This window comes from Podarcis vaucheri (genome assembly GCF_965113315.1).
Source record: "Podarcis vaucheri genome assembly, chromosome: 5".
NCBI lineage: Eukaryota > Metazoa > Chordata > Lepidosauria > Squamata > Lacertidae > Podarcis > Podarcis vaucheri.
Genome location: NC_138763.1, coordinates 50,521,130 through 50,537,490, shown reverse-complemented (window position 1 = coordinate 50,537,490; position 16,361 = coordinate 50,521,130). Strand labels below are relative to the sequence as shown.

Sequence of the window (16,361 nt, the reverse complement as noted above, 5' to 3'; positions counted from 1 at the left end):
GAAGAGACAGGCAAAATGGAATTAGCCTGTGGCAGATATCATGCAATTAGCCTCTACCACAGGCTTCCTCAACCTCGGCCCTCCAGATGTTTTGAGACTACAATTCCCATCATCCCTGACCACTGGTCCTGCTACTTAGGGATCATGGGAGTTATAGGTCAAAAACATCTGGAGGGCTGAGGTTGAAAGCCTGCTCTACTGGGTGCCAACAATCCCCAGGACACATCCAGTCTGCTGGGACTGGAAGCAGACTCACGATCATCCATTTCCTGAATGTACAAAGTCCAACTGTCACTTGACTATGCCTCCATCTCCAAGTGAAATTCACTGGTTCTGTCCTTGGCCACAAAATGAACCTGTGCATTCCACCCAGAGCAATGGACAGCTCCAAACAACAGCCAGACCCCTCAGTAAAGACTCCATCTTTACTGCCTCCCACCTCATGGGTACTGCTATGTTTCAACATCCTTATGTTGGAGGGATGGTGGCAAGATTTCACAATACAGTGGTATCTCGGGTTAAGTACTTAATTTGTTCTGGAGGTCTGTTCTTAACCAGAAACTGCTCTTAACGTGAAGCACCACTTTAGTTAATGGGGCCTCCCGTTGCTGCTGCTGCTGCACCACTGCTGCACGATTTCTGTTCTCATCCTGAAGCAAAGTTCTTAACCCGACGTATTATTTCTGGGTTAGTGGAGTCTGTAACCTGAAGCGTATGTAACCTGAAGCATATGTAACCCGAGGTACCACTGTATATATAAGCTCCCTGCTACCACTGGTGGGAATTTGCAGAGTGGTAGTTTCACCACTGCAATGGTAATCCTTCTGCTTACAGGGTGAGTGAATCTGACACAGTCGCAAGACAGCGGTAAGTTCAGCTCAGCTGGGAGATTTGGGCAGAGGGACACCTCTGCCTAACCCAACTCCCCCAACCCAGTGTAAGGTGAGATTGCTCTTCCTGAGTTCTTTCAGACATTCTTGAGTCAGCTGAACACTGAGAACTCCTAGAATTGGTTTCATGGTTTCTACAAGTTATAAACAAGATCATGATGAAAAAAATTAAACTCCAAACCCCAGAGATATTTTGTATTTCAAAACTCATCTGCTTTTCATTTCTTTTGTTTGTAGTGCTAAGAATCCTGAAAACCCAGTCCTCAGAGCTTTCAGCATCAAGGCTGAATTGCAAATTCTTTCCTTTCAAAGCATATTTGTGGCGCTTTATGACATTGTTTACAAGTATATGCTGCCTTTTCTCCAAGGAGTTAATTGTGGTCTATAGTTTATCCTCATAAGCCTGTGAGGTGGGTTAGGCTTTGAGACAGCGACTGGCCCACAGTTATCCAGTGAGCTGCAGGGCTAAGTGGAGATTTGAACCCTGGTCTACCAGATCCTAGTTTAACAATGTAACCAGGGCACCGCACTGGTTCCCTTCAACTATTTCCAGTGTATCCCAGTGATTGCTGGCATATTTCTATCCCAGCTGTTTTCAGTTTACCTGTGGTGTACTGCCTGGCTCAGCTGAGCGATCTAGAGCTACTTGCTGCTCAAGCACACTTCTGCCTCTGTCTGATTTTGTAGCATGCTGTGCTCTAGATTGCAAGACTTAGCCTATTTATACATTATGCAAGAGCTCCCATAGACTAAGACTGATGCTCACTATTTGGCAATGATTTTAAGCATACATCTTCCAGTGTCAGCATGCGCTCTTTCCATTTGTAGTATCTGTTGGGTTGGGTAGAACCATTTGTCTCAATTGTCAATAGACAAATTGTGACTTACTGTTAGTATCCGCTTGTACAAGAAGCAAAAAAAAGAAGATGATGATGATGAAATAGTGTAGGTCAATGTGGTCCATGAGGAGCAGACCTGCAAGCCTAGCCTCTCCTCCTTTGGTTCTCAGAAGGCATCTTTATTTCCAGGCTGACTCCCATAAACAGTTCTTCAACCTCCATAAGTGTGAATAGTGTTGTGAATAATTTGAGCATGGGGTGAATAGCAAAGACAAAAGAAAATAATTTTAGCTTTTACTAGCAGTTTTTTGAAAGGCAGCAATTGAAACTGTTATTGTAAATATATTATTAGAAGAAAGCTAATTTTAAAGCAGATTGAGCAATTAACCATAGGAGCAAATGAAAACAACAGAGAAAAACTAATTCAGCAAAACCTAATCTAGACTATTTCACTACTCAAGCCAATATACATAACTTGCCTACTGCTAGCCATGCCTTAGCAATATCTACGAAAGCAGTTCAGAAATTGCCACTGACATCATAATGGATCACATCTTGCTTGTGTTGAAACATCTTCACTAGTTTCCTGTTTGTTTCCAGGAGCAATTGAAAGTGCTAGTTTTAACAGATAAACCCTTACATGACACGGGTCTCTGGCTTATATGAAGAAGTGCTTTCCTCCATATTATTCTGTTATCATCTGCTGTCCCCAGAAAAAAAAACTTACACTGAGGATAGGGATATATGTGCTGATGAAATGGCCCTGCATCACTCTGCAGCCACTAGAGGCTGGCAGGGCTGAATGGGGAAACACCTCCACCCCCCACCATTTTTCAGCTTGGCAAAAAGGAAGTTTGGATTGCCTGAAACAGTGCTTTGTTCCCTTAGATCTGCAACTCCATGTTCTTAGCCATACACAATATGTAAAACAAAAGTAAGGGTCTTAAACAAGGATTGTACTCCTCACACTCTATCCTACGGATCTGATGTGGCTCCTGATTCTGCACTTTGGAGCAGCCCTGATTGGACCAGCAACCAAACCAGCCGGAATCTGGGCCCCAAAGCAAATTGGAAGCCTTGCCTAGGCTTTCATTATTATTTCAATCAAACATTGGGGAGAAGGGGTAGATGCACACAGGCAACCATTACAGGGGGAAAGAGGAGGAAGGTCTAAGCCAGCCTGGGATTCCCCGGATCTTGAGTCAGTCTCCCACTGTCATTTAATGACACCAGGCCTAATCTGGGTCCAATAACGCCTGTTTCAGATTGGTGCTACGATTTGCCTGCTCCCTCGCCTTCCACCCAGGTTGCCATGAGCAGCAGGGCTGCAGGTAGGGCAATGGCACACACTCCATTAAGCTGGGCCACTTCCGAAGAAGCTGCTGGGATTTTATTTTTTAAAAATATTTATTAAATTTTCACAAATTATACAATCAAACACAACAAACCAAACAAAGACATACAAAAAAAAGAACAAGTATAATTTCACATCCTTATTTTCTTAAAACCTATTTCACCGACTTCCTCATACCTCCCCTTTCTACATACCAATTTTAAATATTTAATTCAGCAAATCCTCACCCTTATTTTTATCTAATTGTCAACCTTTCTTTTCTTTTAACTTAAACTTTACAGCCATAATCCTCTTACTTTCTAAAACCGCATCATTTAATACTCATTAATTTTACAATGTTTCTTAAGATAGTTCTTAAATTTCTTCCAATCTTCTTCCGCCGTCTCTTTTCCCTGGTCACGGATTCTGCCCGTCATTTCTGCCAGTCCCATATAGTCTATCACCTTCATCTGCCAACCTTCCAGGGTGGGTAGATCTTGTGTCTTCCAATACTTTGCAATGAGTATTCTTGCTGCTGTTGTAGCATAGAAGCTGCTGGGATTTAAAGGCTTGAAAATTTTTGTCCTGTTAGATTTCTAACAGGAAACATTCACAAAAGCAGAATGCTTTCCATTAGTTTGATACTGTTTGTGTCCGCTATCAAATAAACCAGTTATTTCTTGTTACTCTACTGAGCAATGCCTACCATGCACAATGCATATCTCAAACACATCACTTTTTGTGCTGGGAGAATTGTATAGATCACAGTTATGTTCAGAGATAACAAGAGAGGGGGTTTTTTTGGGGGGGGGGACAAACAGCCATAAGAATGATATTCATGCAGGAAGTTAAACTTGGATGCATTTGCCATTTTTAAGATAGTTTCCATTACCTTGGCTTTCCACAGCTAAATTGGTTCCAGAACACAGAAATCAAATACCGCAAGGATTTTCTATTGGGGGAAAAAGAATTTTATTTCTTCCTCAGTTGATATTATCGAACTTTTCTTTTTTCTCAGATAAAGCTGCAAACAATCAACCTTGTTGTGCAGACATTGGGAAAGAGAAGCGATAAGGTACATTCCCATGAAAGAACTCTGACCTTCTGACATCAGTTCAACCTCAATACAGTTTGCATTTGTTTAATACTGAGGGCATGATAGCAAAAAAATCTATGATATTCACCATGGAAGCCTTTGTGAAAAGCTTCTGTATAGAAAAACATTGAGATCCAAGTAAGTCATACTCATAGAAGCATAGAGTTGGAAGGGACATATTGTCCAACCCCCTACAATTCAGAAATTGCAGGTAAAGAATTCTGATAGATGGTCATTCAGCTTCCAGTGAAGGAGAGTCTACCACGTTCTGAGGTGGTCCAGTCCACTGTCAAACAGTTCTTACCATCAGAAAGTTCTTCCTAATGTTTAGTCAGAATCTTCTTTCTTGCAATTTGAATCAATTGGTTCAGCTCCTACTCTCTGCAGCAGCAGAAAACAAGGTAGCTCCATCTTCCATGTGACAGCCCTTCAGATACTTGAAGGATGCTTTCATATCACCTCTTCTCCAGGCTAAACATTCCCAACTCCCTCACATGTACATCAGAAGGCTTGGTTTCCAGACTTTTTATCTTCTCGGTCACCCTCTTCTGAACATGTTCGAACTTGTCAATATTCTTTTAAAACTGTGGTGCTCAGAACTGGACACACTACTCCAAGTGGAGTCTACGCAGAGTAGCTCCATTGATTTCAGTGCATCTTCTCTGAGTATTTACTTACTTCAATCTCATCTAAAGCATTTAGAAAATATTTTCTTCAAAATTACATGAACACTTTCCATCCAGTTCTGAAAGGTTCATAGTACAGTGTGGGGCATGGGGGTGTTGTATTATACACACAAAAATGGTATACTCTACAAAAAACTGTAGACATTTTCAGTACTTCAAACACAAGTCCATAACAAAGAAAATAAACACATACAGAAAAATAAATTGCACATAATGAACAACAAACTGCTTATAGTGTGCACATTACGAAGCTCCTCTGATTGTGGAAGTTTGTCTGCCAAAAGATTCTACAAGTTTCCAGCTTGTATGACTTGCACTGATGCAAGTGGAAAGCCCAGGTTGTGGCTTTATTGGAGTTTCAAGGATATGTCGTATTTTTATCTGCTTTGGAAGTTGTGCTAAACTGGTTTTATTGGACTATTGGTTTACTGTTTTATTGTATTGTAACCATCTCCCCCCCCCCGATCCTATACAACTGAGTGCCACAATTTTCCCCTCTGAAATCCTTAAGATACTTGGGAATAACAATGTGACGGCTGAGTTGCAGTAAGCTGCCTAATTAGAAGTTAATATATGTGCACTTCTTGAGAGATAGCTGAGGCATGCTGTTTGGCCCCCTTCTTCTGCCCCCTTGAAGCAGTTTGCTTGCCCAGAGCTGCATGATAAAACAGTTGCTCCTTTGAAACAGTGTGTCATGTGACGTTAACCCAGAGCATGACCATCCCCTTGGAGAAAAATGGAGCAGCTTGATTTGAGCATTCCAAATTAGATAGAGGTGCCTCTGGCACCAAGGAGACATTTGGCAACTGAAGATAACTCTAAGGCACAATTTATTTTCTGCTAGACACACAGAAAGGGGCAATTTGGAAGTGATGTAGAGAGGTTTTGTAGTGCTGTAGAAGGGCCAAAGAGCGACAGAATGCCATGGCTGTCCTCATTTTGCAGAGCTCACTTTGAGTATAAGTAATATATTAGTTTCTTGCCTAACAGAAATAGATGTAATCTACATATCCAGTTCTCCTTGTTCTCAGAATGTTTCCCCTACATTTGGTCAAAGTCTCTTGATTTCCCACTTCGGGTAAGATTTGAAAGAGAATGCCAGCCTATTTACTCCTAAGAGAACAGAGAGGTTTCTGAGGCCCTTCTGGGAGGTTTGGTGACCCTCAAGAAGTGATGTGTGTTTATGTTAATCCTCAGCATTGGGCTTCCCAACCAGCACTGCCATTTCTATTAGCAGTATTTCTTCTTCACTTTATGAAAAATGAACTACTCGGTTTATTTTCTTAACACTGGGAGCTTTGACTCCATTAATTCCAGCATTGTTCTTTTCATATCACTGAAAGGAAAAGCTTGCCACTGATACTACTCTACCATGTTTCCTATGCTAGTAGTACAAGCTGCAATTACTTTCTCCTGTTCTAGTAAACAGGTTTCATTGACTTCTATAGGGGAAATTCTTCAGGAAATAAAAACCTAAGCATCATCCCAGAATTTCCCACAGGTACAGCAATGGATCTTCTTACAGCTAGACTCAGGTTACCATCTATAATAGCTAGAGCTGACCTGATTTATTTGAGATACTGGTTCAGATTAAATGGCATGTAAGTTACTAGTCCTACTAAACTGTGCTGGATGGAATAATTAAGGCTCAGAGGTGAGGTAAAGGGGTGTTAAAAAAAAATAATGGCAAGTTAAATGCTGCCAAAATGCTCCTTGGCCTTAGACTGCCATTGTGCCCTGAGGGATTGTTTCTTTGGTTATGATGCACAGAAAGATTGTGCTATCATTAATCATCTGCACTTCTCCCAATGGAATGCTGTGATCAAAAAAGATCTTAGTGGGGCACATTCATTTCAAACATTGACTTTTCTCCCAGTTACATGGGCCTTTATAAAATTCAGATGCCAAGTAATGCCATCTGCTTATCTTGAAGAGAAGTATAAAGGCATCCCATGGCAGGACAGAAAATGTGCTTTTGGATGAAATCATATTGAAGATATAACTCACTTTTTTATTATTCTGCCCACTATATGCTGACCCAAGGGAAATTCATTATCTAGCATTCTTTTATAGTATTTGGATAAAACAGCTCAAGATGATGTGCCAGTTATTATTAGATAACCAGCTTTATATGACCAGCTAAGTTTTGCTAATGATTCTAACTTACTAACTGACCTGAGTTTTATGTGCAGTAAATACAGTGCATAGGTTTTCATTTTTGTAAACTTTGCCAATGTACATGTCATTTTGCAAACTATTCATCGGTCCCGTGAATGGATGAGAGGTTTTCAAAGCTCTTTGGCTATATGCAGTAAAGTTTATTACAAGAACTAAAAGGGAAAATAAAAGAGCTTCAGATGAGAAGCTTGTTTAGATGGAAGCCAAGATCATGCCCATACCCTTAAACAGTGGGATCACAAACGTCTCAGGTGCATTTTGACCCAAACTTCACAGTCTTTCCTACTGCAGCCTTGGAGAATGAGTGCTCCAAAGCTGGGTGGGGGAAATTGAATGGACCGTTACCTAGAGGGGCAAATGATTGGAAAGAAAGGCAGGCATACCACACTGGCAATGCAGTGTGATCAAGAGATGAATGCCAGGATTTCTTCTACCAGAAAGATAGGGATGCAAGGGAGGGGAGGAAGGGAGGAGGCACCTTCCTAGGGAACAAGGGTGGGGAACCTTTGGCCCTCCAAATGGTGCTGAACTACTGTACAACTCTATTCAGCTTTAACACGCATGGCCAATGATCCGATATGCTGGGTATTGTAGCTCTGCAACATCTGGGTGGCCTTTGTTTTCCCCACACCTCCTCTAGAAGCTGACTTACAAGGAATTGCATCCTTGTACAGTGGTACCTCGGGTTAAGTACTTAATTTGTTCCAGAGGTCCGTACTTAACCTGAAACTGTTCTTAACCTGAAGCACCACTTTAGCTAATGGGGCCTCCTGTCACCACCGCACCACTGAGGCCTGATTTCTGTTCTTATCCTGAAGCAAAGTTCTTAACCTGAAGCACTATTTCTAGGTTAGCGGAGTGTGTAACCTGAAGCGTATGTAACGCAAGGTACCACTGTACATTTGGGCAGAAGTCTTTACAAACCATAAAATGCCTATCTCAAGATGCCGATTTTCTGGGGTACATAATAAAATAAATGCATCTACTTGAGACTTCACTTAAAATCACTTTGAATAAAATAGTGGTTAATCAAAACTGACGTTTCCCTGTTCTCCCTCCACCTCCATTTTTAAAAGATTTATTATCACCGAATATTTGATCTTGCTGAACTTAGAGAACAAAAGATCCTTTACATAATACATTTTTCCAGCCTCTTAAAATGCTATTCAATTTATTTTCACAAGAGCTGACTATTGGAATGCAAATGTTCATTGATCGGCCATCCAGGCAAGAGGGAGTACCACTTACAAATGTTTCTTTTGAAGAACGAATCCCTTGTACATTAGGCTACCAATCATCTCCCTCAGATCTTACATCTTTTGTGCCAATATCATGTCTTCAAGGTACTTCGCTGATTTCCCCCCTCCTGAATTTGCTGTGATAATCTTACAAATGATACCAATTTTGTACCATGGTTTGGTAGCATTTCCCTTAACACTGTACTCTTAAAATATACATTCAATTGTAGCGAGCAATCCTGAATTGGAAATGGATTGGTCAAGTTGGCTCAATTTTAATTTAAGTGAATTTACAGTAGATTGCACAAAATATTAATAAGTCGTAACTACTAAAGGAGTGAATGCACACATTTCTTTTCAAAGCTTTTCACTCTATTTCAAGGGCTTGGGGCAAGTAAAAGTACATTTTTATCCTGTTTTATCCTCATAACAACAGTGTGAAGGAGTATGAGCTGACAGTCAGTTAACCACTTCTGTGACATGTGAGTTGTGTTCCTTTAGTATTGCAAGTTTGTAACTCTAGTCATCTTCTGGTTTTCAGTCTGAACACACAAAAGGGCAAGTTTGAATGTGTGGCATAAGCTCCACCTTTCAATAATGCTACATGAACCAGGCACACAAGGCATACATGACAGGCCTTACCCACACACAGCATTTCCAAAATGGGGAAAGGAAGCCTGGTCAGAGTTCTTGCCCCTTTCTTTGAAGCCCTTACATGAGCAAGTCAGACTCTTTTTTTTTAGAATAAGGCTAATCATGTATTGGTCAGAGACTGTGCCTTGCATATGCAGCATCGCTGAGAGGGCGGGGTTTGCCCCACATGTTTCCACACATCCCTTTCTGGTGGGGACAGGGGATTTCAGGGGGGTGGAGAGTCAATAAAAATGGTTGCTCCTCCCTTCCTCCAGCAGAGCATCCCATGAGTAAAGTCCCATGGGTAGTTTGATCCAACCCATTGAGTCTTTGACAGTATTTCAGGAACTGACAGCTTATGAGACCCTGTATTTCAAGCCGGTCAAAATCAAAATGATCAAGGGATGGCAGTAAGTAAGTCTTATTCAATTTTTGGGAGGATAAAGTCAAGCAAAATGCAGTGCTTGTCACCATTTGACTAACCATTGTTCAGGGATGGAGGACTAACATGGCATTTTCCCTTTTTACTTGGTTTAAGGCGGCTCCATTTATCAAAATATCTGAAAAACATATTCGTTCTTTATGAGTTCCCAGGGGTAAAGACAAACCTACAGAATATGTAACTACATGGTGGTCTTTAATTATTTATGTCACAAGACAAATTTAGGTTTGGCAAAATAAAAAATTCCTTCCAGTAGCACCTTAAAGACCAACTAAGTTAGTTCTTGGTATGAGCTTTCGTGTGCATGCACACTTCTTCAGATACACAGGTTAGGTTTGGCAAGTTCCTGAAAAGTATGTTTTTATCTGGATTTGTTTGTATCCCATGACTTTTTATTAACCGCTCCATTGTGCTTCCATTGAATCATTGTAGTATTATTTCTAGATTCCTGCAATAACCATTTTTCTGCTCTGTATCATTTTCTTTATTAACTTGTGGACCATATGATGTCAAACATGCAAGCCTTCTTTCTGTGACTCTCAAACACCTGTATTGCTATGTGTAACAAAATGAAATAACTTTTGAAAAATGCAAATTCAGAATGTGCTGCACAAAGTTTGTAGAGTGAATCTGGAAACTTTACCATATTTTGAATATTTCTGAATATTAATTTCAGCACTGCTCTGAGCTTCCTCTTAAGTTTTTTTAGGTCTAGAGAATGGAAAAGTACAGCAAGTGCTTTTGAATATATGTGTTCTTTATCACCACCAGAAGTTTCTATTTTCAACACACAGCTGACTTACGAATATCTAAAAATTCAAAGCAAAGATATGGAATAGGCAGGATGTCACCAGAATTATGACAAGATCAAAGAAGTTACAGCCCACTATCGACCAGTTATTTGTCATCAGGTGGCACTTTGACAGCAGACTTATATTACAAAGCCATTTCTCTTCTCTATTCCACATAAACATCCCATTAACGTTTCTTACCATAGATATTTTTTATATATATGTGCTCAAAAATGAACATAAATGGTGTTCTGAAAATCCATTTAGGAATCATAAGCAAGAATAAATCAGGCAATCAAAATCCAACCTTCACATGCAAAGAAATAAGACGAAATCTTTCTCAATAACTAGAGATGTTGCCATAAAAAATGTCATGTAATTGGGAGGAATGGTCTTGTAGAATGTCAAATGGGGGAGGACGCCCACAGTCTGTGGAAAGGAGGAAGGGCTTTTGTTTTTGTCTCGCTAAAGGGAATTTTGGTAGGGGCATCTTTGAGAGGTTGTCAGGGTGTTTGAAACTTTTACAAGATCAGTACTAGAAGATAAGCCTTGGCAAGATCATACCTAGGCTGCAATTCAAGCTCCAAGGTACAGGTGAAAGGACCAGGTCCAGAAACAGGAGGAAGCAGCAGATTACACTTAACCACATAGTAACTTGTTGGCATCTTGCAAACTCCATAGCCTTCTGGGTGTAATTTGCATTTCAGATATCCTTTCTCCTTAACTGTGTAGCCCAAATGTCCTTTTAAGATCTTAACATGACTTTCTCCTGCAGAAAATTGTGTGTGTGTGTGTGTGTGTGTGTGTGTGTGTGTGTGTGTCATGAGAAGTGGGCAGTTACTTAGAAAGTAATGCCAAAAAGTAAAAAGAGGATTTCTCCATTTCTATTGCCCAGCTGCCTCTCCAGCCTCATAGTCCACACTTCCGCCCTCAGGCTGTTTTTAAAGTAATGTTGCACTACAACATGTTCTCATTTTGTATTTTTATATTGAGAACCTTCATCTTCGTATGAAGGGCAAAATACAAATTTAATCAACAGCAACAACAACCTTTTGTAAGCAGTGCTAAACAGCTTTGCAGGGGAAGCAGACTGAACAATCTTTAGAGACTGGGCAAAGTCCTTAAAGACTGGAAAATCACAAGACACTCTTTTTTTAGAGGACTTCTGAATGATGACCAGTCTTGTCAATATTCTTATGAGTTTCAAGTTCATGGTCTCCCATTTTCCAGAAAAAACTCAAATAAAGGTCATACCACAAGGTAGAAAAATCATAATTCTATTGTGTCAGGGCCTTCTTAAAAGTTTGCCAGATTGGATCTCTTCAACTTACGTGATTTAAAAATCTTTGTATGGATAACTCCTTCAGGCACTTAACATTAAAAGTCAGCACAGAAATCCCCAAACGTGTTGCCTTGATAAAGCATGGAGCAAACAACCTTGGGCAGTTCATAGGACAAAATGTTATGGCAGATGTCAAACTACTTACTAGCTGTGCTTGATGTTACATAGCTTGTTAAAAGGCACAAGACTTTCTTTTGCCCTACAATATAAATTACGTATTAGAAAGATGCCCATGTACTAGAGGTTTATAGCTTAGCATACATAGTCTTCTGTTTGCTCAATATAACAGCGTGAAGCGAAACTGGCCTTCTGCCATTTCAATATCACTGGTCTCTTCCTCTTTGAATTTATTAGGGTTCAGCTGGATTCTATTAATGGTTTATTATCATTAGTATTATTACTTCTCAACCATACAACCTTCAGAAACAATGCATACAACCTTCAGAAACAATGGATATCAATAACGGATTGGTTCTCTGTGGAGAAAGAAGGCCCATGCATTTGGAAGTCTGAACTAGAGTGGGGACCCATTTCAATGCCTTTTGTTAGCATCACATGTGCTTGTGCACATATTTATAGTAATACACCTGAATGTTGGAATCTTTAGCCTCTACCCTAGAGTCATGGTGTACCATGGCGGAAACTATATTTTCAGTAGACGGGATTATGAGACAAAACGCTAGAGTTCAGAAAACTCAGATGTGTGGTTCATTACACAAATAGACATAGTGACTACGAAGATAATATTCAGGGGAAATTGGCACATTTTTTGGTAAATCTGGAGGAGGCAGGAGATGGAGAAGACCAGCAGAGAGGAAGTCAAATGAGTATATCAAAAAGTATTTGAATGAGGTGATTTATTTTAATGGTGATATCGCATCATTCATTGTGCTAGATTCACACATACTCAGTAATGAAACCTGGAGCATGTAGCTTAATGAGTTGCATATTGCCAAATCAAAGCTTACCTACAGTCTCAGATAGGACACTTTCCTGTAAATCAATTTTAACACATCAGATGTTCATTGCATCCTGTCCCCTTTGTTCATGGAGGCAGAAACTATTTGCCAACTAGGCAGCATCCCAAAATGTGTCCACTCAACCATTTGAAGAACTGCACAGCCATTTGGAGCAGTGCTCATCATAATTAAATATTTAACTTGTTTGCACTCTTTTAATGAGAGGTTACGGAAATTTTTCCCGGCCTCAACTAATTGCTGAGGAAATCTGAGGTACATAAAATAACCAATACAAAGCAAACTGGCGTTGGAACAAATTGCTGGTTTGAGTTACAGTATTTATGCAGCAAAGATAAAACACACAGTTATGGACAGAATGGAAACAACGTGCCAAGTCAAACTGGGAACCAATTTAATCCTAAAGTGGTCCAGATTTTATCTACATGACTGTCAGCAATGGTGGGCTATTTATCACCTCTGTTGAGGGGGACCATTGATATATTGACTTTCATGTGACAAATATCCTCTCTTACTATGACTGGAACTGCTATATCACCATCAGGATGTATGACATTACAGAGTGTAAGAGAACACATCCCTGCTGCAAGAAGGCTGCAGACTAAAATTTGACATGGAAAGCATAGGAAGGGAAGGCAGGGATAAATAGGAAAAATAATGTGTGATTGTTTCATGTGTGATTGTGTGTGTGTAAACCAGTGTAAAGACTATGTTGAATGTGCAGGTACTCACCCTCTACCTTCAAAAATCATAAAGTCCCTTCTAACTGGCAGTTTCCATGCCATCTGCACATATATTTAGAGTAGAAGCTTAAATTCTTTTCTAGTGGCACTTTGGAACATACCTGCATGTTAGTTTCACTTCCCAAACAGCTGTCTGGCAGCTTCACCAAGCCTTTCAGATAGTGGCATAAACAATAAGGTCAGGTTGACCTGAAATAGGTAAGAAGCTATGTAATTACAAGCGACACTGACCTTCACAGCTATTGGAGTTTTGTCCCCCAGACTTTTGCCAACATCATATCTGAAACAACACAGTGTCATTTATAAGATTATTTAAAAGTCTGTTTCCTCCCCAACAAGAAAGGTGTGAGGTCAAATGCAACAGGCTTAGTAACTTAAGACCCTACCAACATCCACCTGCCTGACGACATCTAGGATTGTTAGATTGTGCAATTTGGGTTTCAAATGCCATAATGTTGTAATTTCATAATAATGTTCTATTAAGTCTAACAAATGGTTGAAACCACTAAAAATCCCTGATTTATTTTGCTCACCTACTCCTACCCAACTTTACAACCTAATGCACATAATCCTCCACAAGCAAATAGCTGAGATTTGATAAAATAGGGTATCCATGTCCGGGATCCCAATGGCTAAATTGGTGTCTGGGAGGAATTTTGAAAAATTGGCAAAATGTCTGTGTTTTTGCCAACAGAACCAAGAAGTATGTGTTTGAGTATCACTCTTTGCCTTTTTTTGGTGAATTCTGAAAAGGTTTATTTCCCTCAAAAATCTCAAGAACTTTGATGCCAATAGGGTTGCCATATTTCAATTTTCTTGAAATATGGCAGCCCTATAATAAAATAAATTCAAAAAATACTGATTTCCCACACGGTCTCACCAGAGGGAAAATTATGCCCAGAACCCAAATACAGCATATAATAATGGTGGTGTTAGGGACGCAGGTGGCGCTGTGGGTTAAACCACAGAGCCTAGGACTTGCTGATCGAAAGATTGGTGGTTCGAATCCCCGTGGTGGGGTGAGCTCTCGTCGTTCGGTCCCAGCTCCTGCCCACCTAGCAGTTCGAAAGCACGTCAAAGTGCAAGTAGATAAATAGGGATCGCTTTCTAGCGGGAAGGTAAACGGCGTTTCCGTGTGCGGCGCTGGTGCTGGCTCGCCAGATGCAGCTTCGTCATGCTGGTCACGTGACCCGGAAGTGTCTTCAGACAGCGCCGGCTCCCGGCCTCTTGAGCGAGATGAGCGCGCAACCCTAGAGTTGGTCACGACTGGCCCTGATGGGCAGGGGTACCTTTACCTTTTTAATGGTCGTGTTAATAATATTTCTGTACCACTTTTAAAGCAGTTTACAAAAATAAATCCATTTAAAACAGATAAACGAAATCACAGATAATAGGACAGAAGGGCATAGTGGGGCCTATATAAGGGAAGATGGTCCTTCAGGTGCAAATGTCAACAGTGACCATCTTAAACTTATTCATATCCATTTTACAACTTAATGAGCTTCTTTGATCCCACCGTTGCTTTGGATAGACTCTTCAAAAAAAATCTTCAGGAATCATTGTAAACATAAGGGGTGAAATTCAGTGTTGCACCATCTTGATGATTCGTTCAGTACAAGCTTTTAAGCTTCCCAGGTGGAACAATTCCCTGTCTTCTCCCCCCTCGTGCTGCTCTGGAGGTTCTCACAACCCCCCTCCCCAGAGTCAATTTCAGGGAAAATCTGTGCAAGGCCTCTTTAGTTGGCTCCTGCCCCTGGAATGCCCACAGTGTACTAATAGAGCTGGATGGTGATGAGCCACATTGCATAATGGTTTGCTACAGGACTGATAGAAAGAAAATGAAACATGGGATTTTGCTATCTCATTTGCATTTAAACTTGTAGCTTCCAGAGTCTAGAAGTTTGAAAAGCCCCCTCCTCCTTTCTTAAGTTTTTTAACTGTGTAGAACATTTTTACAAGCTGCACCTTTCTGATGCCTCATTAACATAGCCACTGTAAACACAATGGTACAGTTGATGTGAACCACATCAACACAATTTCCAGATCCTGCCATTAATCATTTCTCCTGTCGGGAACACTATTTTAAACCTTTCTCCTCCTATGGAGATGCCAAACCGGCAAAGTCTCTTAAAAAAGAAGAAAGAATGTCACACAGCTTTTACATCTGCTTAAAGCTAACTGAAGGGTGATGCATATAAACACCTCATTTAGAGAGAACACCGGCATAAAAAGTTGACAGGCGAGAAAAAGCAATTGAAAAGATTAATTCGCTAGGATGTGGGTGCTGAGATAAGCTCCTGAGATGCAGCATCTTGTTTTCAATGATGTCTCCAAATGTGGCTATGGTCCTAAGAACATTTAATTATGTTTAAAGCAGCGAAAGAAAGAGCTGCAGTGTTTAAAATGATAGCATAGCTAGGACTTTGCACACAAGCCCAGAGCTTCCATCTTTAAACAAAAGATATTTATCTTTAAACAAATTTGGTTGGTGTTAGATGTTATGGGAAACACAGAGTTCTCACCAAAAATGTATTATTATTTATAACTTATTATTTTCCTATAATGATGTACCACTTTTCTTCTAGCATGGAACTCAAGGTGACATCATCTGGTTCCCACAAAGTATCCCATGCAGGTATTAACCAGTTCCAAACCTACTTAGCTTCACCAAGGTGGTGGTATCTGCTGCTTTCTGACCATACCTGGGACCCACCCTAATGGAAGCACTGTGTCAACTTCTTCACCACTAAGTTGTAGCCTCACTTGTCCCATGTCATGAGGAGTGTCCATATAACCTGCCTCACCTGTTCTGTGAATGGGTGCTGGACAAGGGAGTCCATTTGAGCATCCCCATGACATGTCATTATACATAATGGTACATCTGTTCTCCCAGCCTCCCAGGTGTTCCAGCTGTTAGTGCTAGTATTACTACTACCCATATTGTTGTGTCATAGAATCATAGATTCATAGTCATAACTGGTGACTCAGTTTTCAAGGTTTCACATGAGACTTCACTGATTTTGGTGCAAGAGACTAACACAATCACACCTCTAGAAATCAGTCTGGGTTTTTTTTTTACTTTGCCAGTATCAATATATATCAGTGTGACTCAGTGTGTCTGCAATTTCAGTCTTCTTCATTTTAGTTAGCTTGCATGTCTTTCAAAATGTTCT

The 16,361-nt window shown here is 40.4% G+C and overlaps 1 protein-coding gene across 1 annotated transcript in view; it reads right to left on the bottom strand.

The window, feature by feature from the left end:
* Nucleotides 1-16,090, bottom strand: part of LOC309532943 (uncharacterized protein) — a gene marked incomplete at its 3' end in the record, with an annotated part of 54,864 nt that extends 38,774 nt beyond the window's left edge. The window contains exons 1-2 of the mRNA XM_082223731.1: nt 15,993-16,090; nt 13,420-13,468 (exon numbers count right to left, since the gene is read on the bottom strand). Of these exons, the coding sequence (XP_082079857.1) occupies nt 13,420-13,468; nt 15,993-16,042 (99 nt within the window). The 5' untranslated portion in view covers nt 16,043-16,090. The remainder of the gene's footprint in view (nt 1-13,419; nt 13,469-15,992) is intronic.
* Between the last annotated feature and the right edge of the window lie 271 nt (nt 16,091-16,361).